We start from the raw sequence: 16,500 nt of genomic DNA on the forward strand, positions 1-16,500 counted from the left end.
AAGAGGGGGTGATTAGCCTGACTTTATCCCCAGGGACAGATGGTGGACACAGGTTTAGCGGCTTACCAACGAGGCGTCTTGAGCCTTCTCCCTTAGGAGGCTAGTCTATGTCCACGCTGCGAGGAGGTGTGGAGAGAACTCGCTGTCTGATCACTGAGAGGGAGAGAGCCTAGGAGACAGGTGAGTAAAGACATACAGGCCCTGAGTGTCTCTCCCTGGATAGTTTGGTCCCCAACTTAACTCTGGGCATAGGCCATGGAGAGAATGGTATGCGTCTCTCCTAAGCTGCTCAGGTACTTCGTAAATCCTTTGGCTATAGTGCTATATCTGTTGGTAAGGTGAGGAGTAAGGGAGTTTTCTATTGGCGTATCTGGGGAATCTCCTGAAAAAGAGGAATACTATTTGAGCGATCATGTTTTCAATAAGCACATGTATCGTGCTTGTTTTAACAGCCAACCTTCCTCCATAGATTTCTGTGTCAGGACAGTAAGGGGATCTCATCAGGACGTGGAGCCATGCTGCTGAGAATTTTGCCCCGAGCAGCTGCACTGCTCATGCTGTGTGTTCAGCACCTGCATGCCTCTGTGCTGCCTACTGTATCCTCCTACGAGTTCACTGCCTATAGGATGCAGCAGTATGCCATTCAGCAGGAAAAACATGGTAGGGTCACTTGGCCAGACATACTTAAGTATCTGCACCAGAGAAAGGTTTACCCATGTTATTTTATCATTTCAAAATATATAGTGCAGCTCTGTGGAGCAGCTTTCTTTTTATGTGCTGTACTCCTAAAGAAGATATTTGTGCACTGTTTTCATTATTTTGTATTTTTATTTTCTGTGATTGAGACAGGAAAGACAAAGTGAAGTTTGGAACTGTGTTTTTTCATGTGACCTCTGTGTTGACCTGTGGAGGTTGTCGCGGTGCCATCGTGCAGGCGGAGGCCCGCTCAGCAGACGAACCAGTGTTAACACGACGCTGTGTCATCATGAAGCTGCCGGACTTCACCGTGGAGCGATACTTTGAGGCTCTGAGGCAGAGCGCTGCCGCTGTACTCCTCCTGCTACCCAAAAACATGTCCGCTGTCCCCCAGGATATCATACAGGTATCTTAGACCTTTTATCAGGGTTGGTGGCCCATTCTATTGTAATATCAATCACTTGGGAGTATACATCAATCTACAGGTTTATGACAATGCCTGTTTTCTCTACCTGGCACCTTCAAGTTCTGGATATGTGGCACATTAATCCAATATAGTGTTAACCCTTTGCTTCCATACAGACATTCATGGTGAGTGAGAGCGAAGCGTTGTTAAAGGATACCATCATGCCTGTGTACGTGACCCCGGAGGACGAGCAGCTCCTTTATATGTACGAAGAGGTCAAGCATGCCGCAGCCTCTCGCACCTCCTCTATACTGGTCCGAGGTAAGTGGAGAAGGCGGGATGGGAGGAAGAGGGTCTGGAGAGTAGGAAGGTTGGAGAGGGGCATGAGTAAAGGGGATGAAAGAAAGGAGGTAGACTGAGGGAAGAGAAAGGAGGGGGATACAGCGCAATGTGAAAATCGATTTTAATAATAATAAATGTAATAGGTTCAGCATCTTTCATTACACAACTTGAACTTCTTTCTTTTACTCTCTGTCAGTGTTCCGTAGTATGGTCACAGCCACCGTATTTCAGATTCTAGTGAGCAACACCAACCCCATCAAGCCCATCACTGACAGTACAATCATTACTCTGGAGGTGAGTCTCTCTCCAACCTTGTCTATGACCAAGGACATCAGCCAATTCTTATGGCATATGAACCTTGGAATGAATTATAATTGGATGTGAAAAACTGTGTTAGGCCTTCTGGTTCCAACATAGCCAAGTCAGACTTGTGTACAGATTGTGATTGGTCAGTGTGCCTTCAGGGTGTACTTCCTGGTGCTGGAGAGGATGCGCCCACCATCGTTATCACGGCCCACTACGACTCCTACGGCCTTACTCCAGTAAGTCAACTGCACGCTGCGTATACTAGTGAAATAAAAATGTATTCACAAATACGGAGTTTCAATCAAAAATATTGGTGCGTGTGTAAAACAGTGGCTGTCATATGGAGCAGACTCCAACGGTAGCGGAGTCATCATCTTGCTTGAGCTGGTCCGTCTTTTCCAGAAACTTTATAGCAACCCCCACAGCCAGCCTGCGTGAGTTAAACACACTATCTTTTAGTTATTTACAGACGTAAAACGTATGCACACATGACTTTAAGTCGCTAAGTGGCATAAATGATTACTATATATATTAAATATTATCACTATTCATAGATGAAATTAAAATAATTAATCACATATACAGTGCATTCGGAAAATGTTTTCAGACCCCTTGACGAGCTCTGGGACAGGATTGTGTCGCGCACAAACCTGGGGAAGTGTACCAAAACATTTCTGCAGTGTTGAAGTTCCCCAAGAGCACAGTGGCCTCCATCATTCTTAAATGGAAGAAGTTTGGAACCACCAAGACTCTTCTTAGAGCTGGCTGCCCAGCCAAACTGAGCAAGCAGGGGAGAAGGGCCTTGGTCAGGGAGGTGACCAAGAACCTGATGGACACTCTGACATGGCTCCAGAGTTCCTCTGTGGAGATGGGAGAACCTTCAAAAAGACAACCATCTTTGCAGCACTCCACCAATTTATGGTAGAGTGGCCAGAGGGAAGCCACTCCTCACTAAAAGGCACATGATAGACTGCTTGGAGTTTGCCAAAAGGCACCTAAAGTACTCTCAGACCATGAGAAACAAGATTCTCTGGTCTGATGAAACCAAGATTGAACTCTTTGGCCTGAATGTCAAGCGGCATGTCTGGAGGAAACCTGGTACCATCCCTTACGGTGAAGCGTGGTGGCAGCAGCATCATGTTGTGGCAAAGTTTTTCAGCGGCAGGGACTGGGGAGACTAATCAGGCTTGAGGGAAAGATGAACGGAGAAAAGTACAGAGGGATCCTTGATGAAAACCTGCTCAGGACCTCAAATTGGGGCGAAGGTTCACCTTTCAACAGGACAACGACCGTAAGCACACAACCAAAATAATGCAGGAGTGTCTTTTGGAAAACAAGTCTCTAAATGTCCTTGAGTGGCCCAGCCAGAGCCCGGACTTGAACCTGATCGAACATCTCTGGAGAGACCTGAAAATAGCTGTGCAGCGACTCTCCACATCCAACCTGACAGAGCTTGAGAGGATCTGCAGAGAATAATGAGAGAAACTCCACCAAATACAGGTGTGCCAAGCTTGTAGCATTATACCCAAGAAGAATCGAGGCTGTAATCGCTGCCAAATGTGATTCAACTAAGTACTGAGTGAAGGGTCTGAATACTTATGTAAATGGTGATAATCCAGTTAACATTTTTTATAGATTTACAAAAATGTATAACCTGTTTTTGCTTTTTCATAATGGGGTATTGTGTGTAGATTTATGAAGATTTAAAAAAACAAATCTAATTTAGAATAAGGCTGTAACATAACAAAGTGCAAAAGTCAAAGGGTCTGAATACTTTCCAAATGCACTGTATATTACATTTCTATTACATTTCAAATATCATACACTTTGAGTAATAGTACCTTATCCAATCAGGTTTTAAGGGAATGTTTGGGCATTTGAAATGACACTTGTGTTCTTTGTGTTCTAGATACCATCTTCTTTTCTCCCTGACTGGCGGTGGGAAGTATAACTTCCTGGGTACCAAGAGGTTTATAGAGGAGAATATGGATCATGCCGGTGAGTTGTTATTTCACTTGATCGTCTTTCAGTTATGGAGTCGAGACCAGAACTATCGAAGACTAGACCAAGACCAACCATCTCAAGTCAGAAACATAAAGCATCTACACCCTAAAAACTTTACCCACTGCACGTACACCCGGCTTCTACAGTAGGGAGGTAGGCCCCCTAAACACATGTTTTCCTACCTACTATGCCACATACTTGTGTTTTCATCTGCTGTTTAGTGGGTGAACCATGGCTGGGAGGACACTGCTACAACAGCCCTGCAGTCTGGTTGATTGTAGCCTTGCCTTATGTCTCTCTCAAGTTGATTCTATCCTTGTGGTCTGTCTCACTCCAGAGACCAGCCTTCTCCATGACAATGTGGCATTTGTTCTGTGTCTGGACACGCTGGCCAATGGGGACGACATGTTCCTGCACGTGTCCCGCCCCCCCAAACCTGGCACCCCTCAGCATGCCTTCGTACAACATCTGGAGCAGGTAACTCCTCCCACCAGCAGATATTGTAGGAAGTGTGGAGGCGCTTGATGGCCCAATGTCACTTGTATGAACTAAACGTACATGCATCCCACCACCTTCCATGTAGGTAGTTTCTTCCCGGTTCCCTTGGGTGAGGTTTGGGATGGTCCACAAGAAGATCAACTTGGGGGAGTCCACTGTTTCCTGGGAGCACGAGCGCTATGCCATGCGCAGGATACCAGGATTCACGCTGTCTCACCTGGAGGACCCCAAAGCTGAACTCAGAGGCTCCATCCTGGACACTGTGTGAGTGGCACTACTCTGTTTTATTTTAGGGTAGAATGACAACAGTATATTAAATGCATATTCCACAAGATTTTTCCAGTCTAGTATCTAGACTCTTAGACATATTGGTATTATTACAGAGTCTGGAAAAGGTCCATAATGAGACTGTTACCCTCCCAACAGGTTGCACGTGGACTTGAGGAAGATGAAGCGCAATGCCATCGTTATTGCAGAATCGCTAGCTCGGTTTATGTATAATCTCTCTGACAAGGTATAAAACATGTACTCACACACACACACACACATATATACACACACATATATACACACACACACACACACACACACACACACACAAAATAATACTTTATTTTAATCAATGAGGAAACAAATAAACTCATCTCAATTTGTTTTCCAATAGGGTTCCCCAAAAGACATACAGGTCTTCAAGGGCCAAATGGTAAGATTTTTATGTTTTACCAGAATCAGGAAAGGCATCTACAGTCATGAAAGGAACAATTCTGTCATCCAGTTTAGCGTACACTGTTGCATCAGTTCCAAGCAGATTTATCAGAAGTTGACTGTCCTATGCACAGTGCAAACATAATGCAAGGGGAATCGTTAATCTGATGACTGGTGATTGGATGAGAGAAACTGATTTATAAAATGATTGTGGGGGCTGTCTTGTTAGACTTCAGTGCAGCTTTTGACATTATCGATCATAGTCTGCTTATGGAAATATTGATTTGTTATGGCTTTACACCCCCTGTTATAATGTGGGTAAAGAGTTACTTGTCTAATAGAACACTGAGGGTGTTCTTTAATGGAAGCATCTCAAACATAATCCAGGTAGAAGCAGGAATTCCCCAGGGTAGCTGTTTAGGCCCCTTGCTTTTTCCATTCTTTACTAACGACATGCCACTGGCTTTGTGTGTCTATGTATGCGGATGACTCAACACTTTACACTTAAGCTACTACAGTGACTGAAATGACTGCAACACTTAACAAAGAGCTGCAGTTAGTTTTGGAATGTTTTGCAAGGAATAAGTTAATCCTAAATATTTCCTAAACTTAAAGCATTGCATTTGGAACAAACCATTCACTTAACCCTAAACCTCAACTACATCTCGTAATGAATAATGTGGAAATTTTGCAAGTTAAGGTGAATAAACTGCTTGGAGTTTCCCTGGATTGTAAACTGTCATGGTCAAAACATATTGATACAACAGTAGCTAAGATGTCCATACTAAAGCGCTTCTCTGCATTCTTAACAACACTATCAACAAGGCAGGTGCTACATGCCCTGGTTTTGTCGCACCTGGACTATTGTTCAGTAGTGTGGTCAGGTGCCACAAAGAGGGACTTGGAAAAATTGCATGGCTGGCCCTTAAAAGTACCCGGAGAGCTAACATTAATCATGTGCATGTCAATCTCTCATGGCTCAAAGTAGAAGAGAGATTGACATCATCATTACTTGTTTTCAAAAGAGGTGTTGACAAGCTGAAGTTACTAGCACACAGCTTGGATACCCATGCATACCCCACAAAATGTGCCACCAGAGGTCTCTTCACAGTCCCCAAGTCCAGAACAAACTATGGGAGGCGCACAGTACTACATAGAGCCATGAATACATGGAACTCTATTCCACATCAGGTAACTGATGCAAGCAGTAGAATCAGATTTAAAAAGCAGGTAAAAATACACCTAATGGAACAGCGGGATCTGTGAAGTAACACAAACATAGGCACATACATATGCATACACACACAATGACATACGCACTATACACACACGTGCACATGGATTTTGTTTTGTAGATATGTGATAGTGGAGTATGGGCCTGAGGGCACACACTTAGTGTTGTGAATTATGTAATAAGTGTATTGTAATGTTTTTAAAATTGTATAACTGCCTTAATTCTCCCGGACCACAGGAAGCGTAGCTGCTACCTTGGCGGCAGCTAATGGGGTTCCATAAATGCAAATGCAGATACAAATCTAACATTCTTAAGGCAACACTTAATTGCCACTTTTTGTGTGAAACAATTCCGTCTTGGAGTGCCTTCATAAAGTATCCATACCCCTTGACCTATTCCACACGTTATGTTACAACCTGAATTCAAAATGGATGGAATATTTTTTTTCTTCTCACCCATTTACCCACAATACCCCATAGTATTTTTTTTAATGGTTGCCATATGTATTGAAAATGAAATACGGAAATATCTTAATTTACATAAGAATTCACACCCCCCCGAGTCAATACTTTGTAGAAGTACCTTTGGCAGTGATTACAGCTTTGAGTCATCTTGTCTGTATCAGCTTTTCTGGAGTCAGGCATTTTTCTCTCAGTAGTGAACCGCCATCTTCAAGTCTTTCTTTACACATATTGTCAATGGGATTCCAGCATTTCTTTGGAGGTATGCTCGGGATCATTGTCCTGTTGGAACGTAAATATTTACCCCAGTCTAAGGTCGTTTGCACGGTTCTCATCAAGGATCTGCCTGTATTTGGCTCCATTCATTGTTCCCTCTTCTTACCGTTCTCCCAGTCCCTGCTGCTGAAAAGCATCCCCATAGCATGATCCTGCCACCACAGTTGGGATGGTGTTAGACCTGGTGATGAGCTGTGCCTGGTTTTCTCCAGACATATCGCTTTGCATTCAGGTCAAAGAGTAACATTTGTTTCATCAGACCAGAGAATCTTTTTCCTTATGATCTCAGTCTTTTACGTTCCTTTTACTAAGGTCCTTCTTGCTCAGTTTGGTCGGACAGCCAGCTCTAGGCAGAGTCGGGGTAAATCTATATATTTTTTTTTCATTTCCCAATTATGGAAACCACTGTGCTCTTGGAAACTTTCAACATGCTAGAAATAGTTTTATACCCTTCCTCATATATATATATATATATATATACACACAGTATATGCTTCATCACAATTCTATCTCTGAGATCTACAGACCGTTCTTTGAACTTCATTGTATAGTTTCTGCTCTGACATGCACTGTCAGCTGTGGGACCTTATATAGACAGGTGTGTTTCTTTCTAAATCATGTCCAAACAATTGAATTGGCCACAGGTGGACTCCAATGAGGTTGTAGTGACATCTCAAGGATGATCGATGGAAACAGGACATTGGTTGAACCTACACTCAATTTGGAGTGTCATAGCAAAAGGGTGTGAATACTTATGTAAATTAAATATTTATTGAAATGTCAATAAATGTTTCCCCTTTGTCGTTATGGGGTATTGTGTGTAGATGAGTGAGAAAAAATATATACATTTCATCCATTTTGAATTGAGGTTGTAACACAACAACATGTGAAATGAGTCCAGGGGTATGAGTACTTTCAAAAGGCACTGTACCTCTAACCTAAACTTGTACAGTATGCATCCTCAATAGTCCATCTCAATCTCTGGTATAGGAGTTTCAGGACAGTCGCATGTCTAGCCTGATGTCCTTCCTGACGTCCATCCCACGGGCAACACAGCTGGATAAGGATCCCAAACACACCATACTGGTGAACACTCTGGAACATGAGCTGAGGTACTATCTGCACCAGGTCCACAGACACACCTTCCGCCAAGACAAGAGGTACAAGACAGACAGCCGCACGCACGTGCGCATGCACACAGCCATAAAGAACACGTCTTCCTACCTTTCGTTCCTTGAAATTATGATTGTTAAGAGTGAATTGGTAATGTTTTGTTTCTCTTTCAGGGATCCTGAACTTACCTTTTTTGACCAAATGGAGCAACCAATGATGATGTATAGGTATGAGGACTACATGTGTAAAACAGTCACATTTTAGGTGCTAGTCCAATGAGGAAAACAGCATCCAAACACCCACACTTGCCAATCCAATGACTAACCTTATATTTTTCATATTTTTATTATACGAATAGTGCATACACATTTAAGTAAACAATGCATTTCATCGTCTGTGTTTCTGAGGTTGTTTCCATGTTTTCATTATGTTTGGTAATTGTTAACTGGATTTCGTTCCCTACATGTTTTATCACCAGGATTAAGCCAGCAGCCTTTGACCTCTTCCTTGGGGGCTGTATAGCTGCTTACCTGGCGATAGTCTACTATGCCATCGAGGTTGGTAGACATTCACAGTTCACCTTGGTATACATAGACTGCCCATTTGTCAACAAACCCTGTCACTGGATCCAAAAAAGTGCATTTTCCCAACGGGGATATTAAGCATATTATTTTATTGTGAGATTATGCAATATTAATTATGCATTAGTGCCAGGGTCTGAAATTGTTGCTCAAGAAACACTGACCATGTGCTCATTTATCCACTTTCCTTCTTCCTTTTTAAGAATTGTGGATATCTCTACACCAAACTGAAAGCAGCTGTGAAGTCCAAACAGAAGTAAGGTTGTGACCAATGCTTTGAAGACCTGGAAGTCAGAGTTGGGTTTTTTAGGTCCAATGGAAAATACTTTTGTGCAAGAACTGACACTGAATAGGGAATTGTGTAGGCCATATACTGCATTTCTGTTTGAACTATCTCAACTGAACAAGCCCATGGGGCATTGTTGAAAAGGTTATTTAAAAATAATTTGTCGTCCATGTTAATGGTGACAACAACAAAAATGTCACCAATTTGTATGAGATGCATTTAGTTACTTTTACGGTTGTTTTAAATCAACAGAAACCCTCTGAATAACATGAACTGTTTGTTTTATTTTCAAAAGTTTCGCTTTTTCTATTAATAACATTTCTAGCTACATTTGGATTATCGTATAAAGAAACACTCTCAGCCGAAGCCATCTTTAATTCTTTAATGTATCTTATTTTTGTTTTTCTAAAGAGCAATGAACTGCACATTGCATAACTTCAAGCCCCCGTCATGCTATAGGACTGAGCACCCCCTAGCGTATGTATTTTTCGTATAACACTGTTGTTGAATATCCTTGAATGTCCTCTGTAGTTTTCGATAAACTTGTGATCACACCTCAGTGGTTGAGATAAAGAGCGTTAGCAAAACCTCTGTGCCATTACTCTTGCTAAATAACTAAAGCAAGTCATTCAAGTGTATCAAACTACCTTTCCAACGTGAAGGCCGTGCCCTCGAGTTGTTTTACTTTCACAGGCTCGGCTACACTTATTTGAAAGGACGTGCGAGCCTACAAAGAAGAACAACAAACTTCTAGACACGTGGATCAGCCAGACACAGCATCTTCTAGAATGTCAGCTAATGATCAGTGCCAACATGAGGGAGTGGAGAAGAAGACATTAGAGGATCGATTTAGCAGTAATTGTAGGATTGCAATTTAGATAAATTAACTCCTGTTTACTTGCCTGAAAAGATGCCCATGTTGAGTTTATTACAGTTGCTAATAGCTAGGCTTTTTGCTGGGGATACATGGGGGTTGGACGGATACTGTGTGGTTTACAATAAGGCACAATGTGTTAAAAAACGTTTGTACCCCACTTACAAATAATGTGCAACACTAGGCTAGACAGTGGGAGCAGCAAGGCATTCGTGTGGTACTAAACTAAATCTCCCTCCCTGCTTGGCAGGTAGTGGTGTAAAGTAACTAAGTAAAAATAAGTGAGTAATTTTTGTTGACTCTTACTATATTCATAAAGATAATGTGCACTTTTTACTCCCATTTTCCCTGACACCCAAAAGTACCTGTTACACTTCGAATGCTCAGGCAGGATAGCAAAATGGTCCAATTCACACTTATCAAGAGAACGCATGGTCGTCACTACTACCTCTGATCTGGCGGACTCACTAAACGCAACTAATAGGTTTGTAAATTATGTCTGAATGTTGGAGTGCTGCCCTGACTGTCTGTCGATTATTTTTTTTAAAGTGGTCGGTCTTTTTTGCTTAATGTAAGGAATTTGATGTATAGGATGTAATTTATACTTTTGATACTTAAGTACATTTTAAACCAGATACTTTGTATTTTACTGGGTGGCTCACTGACTTGAGTCTTTATTTTTAGGGAGTGGTTAAAATTTACGCAATTGTTACCTGGAGGAAAATGGGGTGATGATCATGCTTTTTCAATTTCAGCCAGGGTTTAGTATTATTATTATTTATGTTCAGGGGAGGGTAATTTGTAATCGATTAAATGTCAGTATTTTTCAGCATTTTGGAATGTACATATTGAATTAGACCATATGTAACTTTGGTTTACAACCCTGCTCTCTCATTCTCCTCGCTAAGGCCAGTATTGGTGGGCATTTCGCTTTTACCTTTCCATTGGCTGTTCGATCAGTCCATATTTGTGCTTGGCGTGTAGAGAACCTAGCGAATCGAGTAGCGCTTGTAGTGATGCCATACAGTGGTAGAAATGCGTTCAATACAACTGGGAACTCTGAAATTTCAGACTTTCAACTTCAGTGTGTTCAAGACAACTGGGAACTCGAGGAAACAAATCAGGTCATGTAATTTGTAATATATTTTTTTGTGATTATTTTCTTGCTTATTATATATTGATGTATGCCCCTCATCTCTGATACATTCAGCAGCAGTGCACGATAGGCTATAGGAAGTACAAGATTGGAGAAGCACAGGGCAAAGTTATATAAGAAAATGTAGTTCCTAAATAGATAGGCTATGTATAGTACATTGACTGGATGAATAACAACAGTACAGTCCCTAGGAACAGTACAGACTGTGTGCTGGCATTTAGTACATCCGCCAGAGGGAGCCAAAGACTAAATCTAAATCAGTCATCGTTACACAACCTGTCTCCATACCATTTTGACCTAGGCCTGGACTCTTGGATAATCCATGTAGCAGTGCATATCTGCAGTCAGCAATAGATATATTTATATACCTGCATCTGAAGTCTAGATCAGTTGCCAACCATATTGTAAGTTCATAAACTAGCAGACACAGTGACCCAATACTATTACATGATCTTCCTTGATAAATACATTTTTCCAAGTGATGTTTGGGAGGATGAGTGGAAATGGCTGTATGGGTTAAATCAGAGCCTTTACATGGCAAATTGGCACTCTTTCCTTACAATCCATCTAGGAAACAATGTTTTTGAGTACAGTATGACAAGCATTTAATTTGTATTGATACCAGTTGCACGTTCTCCTTTAAAATAGTCTTATTTTTTCACTTTTGAAACTGTACATAATCCCCATTTTATTACATTTGAGGTTATGTCAAAGTCGGGGGCAGGCAATATTACGTTCAAACACAGTGTAGTTTGAGAGTAATATTCCCTCGAGTTTGATTACAATATTTAATTTTCAGATGGGGAGCAACAAGAAGTTGACATACTTAGCATTCTTGCAAGTAGCAAGAAATCCTTCATGTTCTATAGGGCTTTATGTTGGCTCGATATCCATGGTTTTGGATTGCTATCGTGAATGTTATTTTGAGATTTACAGTTCAAGGATAGTTAATTAGCGTGATTTCCATGCCGCTGGTCCACACAGGAAGTGTGGGAGAGGGACAGAAAGAGGACAGCGAACAGTTGGCCTTAACTCTCCCAGTAGACTATCGAAGTTAGTGAGAAAATACCCCGAATATATGTATGGATTATAATATTTGCATGTCTTACATTTTAAAAACAAAAGATATAAACAAAATTCATTAACAAAAATAATAATTGCCCTGAAACAAGAGCCCCAAAGTACATTTTTCTTATGACCTGAAGATCACCCCTCCCCTACAAGTTATCCTTGTTACAACCAGTCTGCACTCCTGGACAAACTAGCCAAAACATTAGGAGAGGAAGTTCACCTTTTAGAGGCTGAGGAGCATGGTCATTACTCATCTTTTTTGTCTTAAACTTTATTACCCTGCATTTTTCTGTGTTTAATCTTATTCTTTCCGTTGTGTCCTGCCACAGCTTGCTCCTCTGCTGGCTGCCAACTTTCCGTAATTATCTCTCTCTCTGGCGCACTCTCTCTTTCTCTCTTTCTTTCTTTCTTGCTCACTCACGTTCACTCTCCTTCTCCCCTTCTCTCTCTCCATCTCTGCTAGCTGTTCACCAGAGAGCAGGGCCGGCAAATTAAATCTCTCTGGGGGATTTGCCCAATATAAACATGACACACATCTGGAGGACGCCAGATTCTTGACACGTAACAAGAACCAGCCTTGCGACTGGCGCAGGAGCATTCATCTTCTTGTATTCCCCGCCACCTCCCTTCTCCTCTTGCTCTTATTCACTTTTTCCATTCTGCTCTCTGCTTTCTGCTGTTTTGTTGTCGGTGCTCCGTAGGCAGTAAACTCTCCCCAAAACTCTCGAGTTCATTATCAAATGACTGATCTTTTTCACTGTTACTCATCCATTAGCTATTCTACTAAGAATAGCTAATGGTGGCATCTATAAACTCTACATTGTGATTGCACAACAGTTAGACAGTACAGTAAAAACATGGTGGATTTTGTTTTTCATAGATGACTTACAGTGTGAGTGCAATAATTCACCTAATTGTCCACAACCATTACATCAGTCACAGATGATGGATAATGTCTAATGACACCATTATTTCATTCAATTTAGAATCTTGGCTTCATAACTCCAGCTAACGATAAAATGCAAAATTAATGAAAGGGCGTAAGAGTGTTTGATGTGTGTGTGTTTCTACATGTCTGCGTGTGACCTGTGACATCCTGTTTGTTTGCATACATACGTATGTCAGTGGGTCTGTGTGTGCGTATGCGTGTGTATGGTGCATGTGTGTGTTCGTTAGGGTTTGTGCATTCTTTCCATTACCCAGACCAAATCAATGCAGTGAGCTCAGAGCCAACTAGCACCCCCTTCATCTCTCCTCCTCCTCCCTCTCTGGTTTTGCTGTGCTGTGCTAGGGGGGAGAGTGGAAAGAGCTGACCCAACCCTGTCAGGCCAGGCCTGGCCCCAATGTAGCCCTGGCCCCCTGCCTGGCCTCCTGCTGCTGCTCATGGAGCTTGACACACACACACACACACACACAGAGACACACAGACAGTGGCTGTCTCAACACATGCGACCCAGGCTCCAATAACATTTACACACACACACTCACACAGCCTTGCATGCACACACAGACTATTCACAAGCATTCTTAGTTCTACTGTTGGCTTATGTTTCTTTTGACTATTCCTGTGAAACGTGTTGGTTTTGGCACCTTATGTGAAAGGTGAGGTTTGTCAGAAGTGTAAAGCACAGGAGGCTGCTGAGGGGAGGACAGCTTAAAATAATGTCAGGAACGGAATAAATATGCCTAAAAACTGAGATAATTTGTGAAAAAACAAGTGAGGCATTCTTCTGAATAGAAAACTGAGTTGAAGCTAATCAAAATGATTCAATGACCCTTTGGGTAACAGGACATGACTTTATGGCGCTGGAGGGAGTAGCAGGCGTTTTATGGGGTCCTGACCAATTGTGCTATTTTGTGTTTTTGCGCTGATCTTATTTTATTATTATTTTTTATTTTTTACATAATGCTACCCGTACTATTTGCAATGACACCCTTTTTTTGCACTGGCTCTTGTACACTCACTGGACTCTACCCACACACTCTCACATACTACACTGATACACCAACACATACACACATACTCACACGCACATGCATATTGACGCCACACAGACACACTTTCACACTCTTTCATACAGCACACGCCACTGCTACTCTATTTATTGTCTATCCTGATTGCCTAGTCACTTTTACCCCTACTTACATGTGCATATTACCTCAACTGCCTCATACACCTGAACTTTGACTCTACCGGCACTCCTTGTAAATAGCCTCATTATTGTGTTACTATTTTGTTATTTTTTGTGTGCACGTTTTTCTTACTTTTTAGCTCTGCATTATTGGGAAAGGTCTCGTAAGTAAGCATTTCATGGTAAACGTCTACATCTGTGTTATTCGATGCGTGTGACAAATACATTTGATTTGACATAATAATAATACAAACAATTCCATTTAGCAGACACTTTTATCCAAAGCAACTTTGTCATGCATGAATACATTGTACGTATGGGGGACTCCTGGAAATTGAACCCATTACCCTGACATGTAGGCCTATAAGCATTTCCATAAGTGATCAAATAACCTGTATCAATGCTTTTGGGGGATTTGACCACTCAATTTTGTACTTTCAAAATTATAATTTTCACTGCTGCTTACGGTGGTCACCATATCGCATCATTTTCAACTATACAGTAATGCTGATTTGACTTTATATGTAGTGGTGAGCCACAGTAATTCACCTCATCAAACCTCTATAAATCAGTTTATATATTGAACCAATCCTGGTGGCATAGCACAACACTAACAATCAATGCTGCCATAACATGAGGCCTTTGCTGTAACTATGTAGAATCAGAACTCTCTTTTAGCATGTTGATCTCAAATTCTATCAAACCCAGATACATAAAACCTGTCATTTATTAAAACAATTTCAGAGGTGCAGCCAGGAGCAATGCCGTTTTATGGATTCCAGTGTTCCATATTGGTTGAATTCTTGGAACTTAAAGATATTGCACATCGGGCCTCCTTAGTGGCGCAGGGGTCTAAGTCACTGGATCAAGGTGCTTGAGGCATCACTACAGCATCGGGTTCGATCCCAGGTTGTGTCACAGCCAGTCATGACTGGGAGACCCATGAGGCGGTGCACAATTGGCCCAGCATCATCCGGGTTAGGGGAGGGTTTGGCCGGCCAGGACTTCCTTGTCCCATCGCGATCTAGCGACTCCTTGTGGCGGGCCGGGCGCCTGCAAGCTGACTTCGGGTGCTTGTAAACTGACTTCGGTCAGCAGCTGGACGGTGTTTCCTCTGACACATTGGTGCGGCTGGCTTATGGGTTAAGCGAACAGTGTGTCAAGAAGCAGTGTGGATTGGCAGGGTCTTGTTTCGGAGGACGCATGGCTCTCGACCTTCGCCTCTCCCGAGTCCGTAGGGGAGTTTCCGCGATGGGACAAGACTCTAACTGCCAATTGGATATCACGAAAAAGGGGTAAAAGTACAAAAAAGTTATATATTGTACGAATGACAAGAGAAAACTGTTATTTCTATTACATCCTGTTTTTGAGTTTTATTTTGTTCAGGAATGTTTCATCAATGCCACAAAATGTCAGTGCAATAACCTGTGTTAATGAACACTGAGTGAATAGTCTCCTATTGTGAATGTCACTTGAGGACCTCTCAGCACACTGAAGTTTCAATGATACCGTCTGCATGGTTGGCTAACATTGGGCTCTGGTTGGTTGTGAAAGTGTCACTTAGGGGCTACGTCCCAAATGGCACCCTTCCTTATAGTTCACTACTTTTGATAAGAGTCCTATGTGGGGGCTCTGGTGAAAAGCAGTGTACAAGGTAGGAAATAGGGTGCCATTTGAGACGCAGGAGAGTATCCACTTATATTGTTACTCTTTTTAAGCCAGCAACTAATCATGGAAATCCACGTAAAATTCCAAGGCCTGATCTAAACTGTGTCAAATGACAGTTTTGGCGATAAAATGCAATATGGTATTATTCATAGAATAATCCAGGGTTGACCAGTTCATATATGTTTTAATGTTTTTCTTGTTATCTCTTGTTTTCCTTTCATTAATTCAATATCTAAATGTCATGTTAGATGTAATTCAAATGTGATTAAAATATGTCCATAATGCAACAAAGTAAGGAACATGTAATATAATAAGACTGGATCATCAAATGAGATCAGTATTTCTTCCATATCAAAATAAATTAAAGAAGTTGCATTGAACAATTCCATATTTATCCCAACAGGTTTGTGTCTGGACATGAATTTCATGCTAACATGAGCTTCTACCCATCTAGGGGTTTAAACCACAACATGGGCATTGTCATTAATCAATGGAAACCTCCTGATCATCTGTACTTTGTCAACGTTACGAGGCAGCCATACAACTCCATATGGAACACAAACAGACGTCCTATGTCCCAAATGGCACCTTATCCCTATATAGTGCAATACTTTTGACCAGAGCCTTATGGGCCTTGGTCAAAAGTAGTGCTCTTTTTAGGGAGGAGGGTGCCATTTGGGAAGTAGACATT

The 16,500-nt window shown here is 41.8% G+C and overlaps 1 protein-coding gene across 1 annotated transcript; it reads left to right on the plus strand.

Annotated features, from left to right (window-relative positions):
* The first annotated feature begins 104 nt into the window (after positions 1 to 104).
* On the plus strand, positions 105 to 10,196 carry zgc:109965 (M28_nicalin_like domain-containing protein). Its single transcript, XM_021568923.2, has 16 exons — positions 105 to 180; positions 470 to 660; positions 912 to 1,102; positions 1,279 to 1,423; positions 1,641 to 1,738; positions 1,909 to 1,986; positions 2,081 to 2,184; positions 3,660 to 3,748; positions 4,092 to 4,231; positions 4,338 to 4,516; positions 4,679 to 4,766; positions 4,917 to 4,955; positions 7,919 to 8,088; positions 8,215 to 8,268; positions 8,520 to 8,598; positions 8,826 to 10,196. Exons 2-16 carry the CDS (start codon positions 516 to 518, stop codon positions 8,880 to 8,882), a joined length of 1,656 nt encoding a protein of 551 aa, XP_021424598.1. The 5' UTR covers positions 105 to 180; positions 470 to 515; the 3' UTR covers positions 8,883 to 10,196.
* The last annotated feature ends 6,304 nt before the right edge of the window (positions 10,197 to 16,500 follow it).

This window comes from Oncorhynchus mykiss, chromosome 17, assembly GCF_013265735.2.
Source record: "Oncorhynchus mykiss isolate Arlee chromosome 17, USDA_OmykA_1.1, whole genome shotgun sequence".
NCBI classification, from domain to species: Eukaryota; Metazoa; Chordata; class Actinopteri; order Salmoniformes; family Salmonidae; genus Oncorhynchus; species Oncorhynchus mykiss.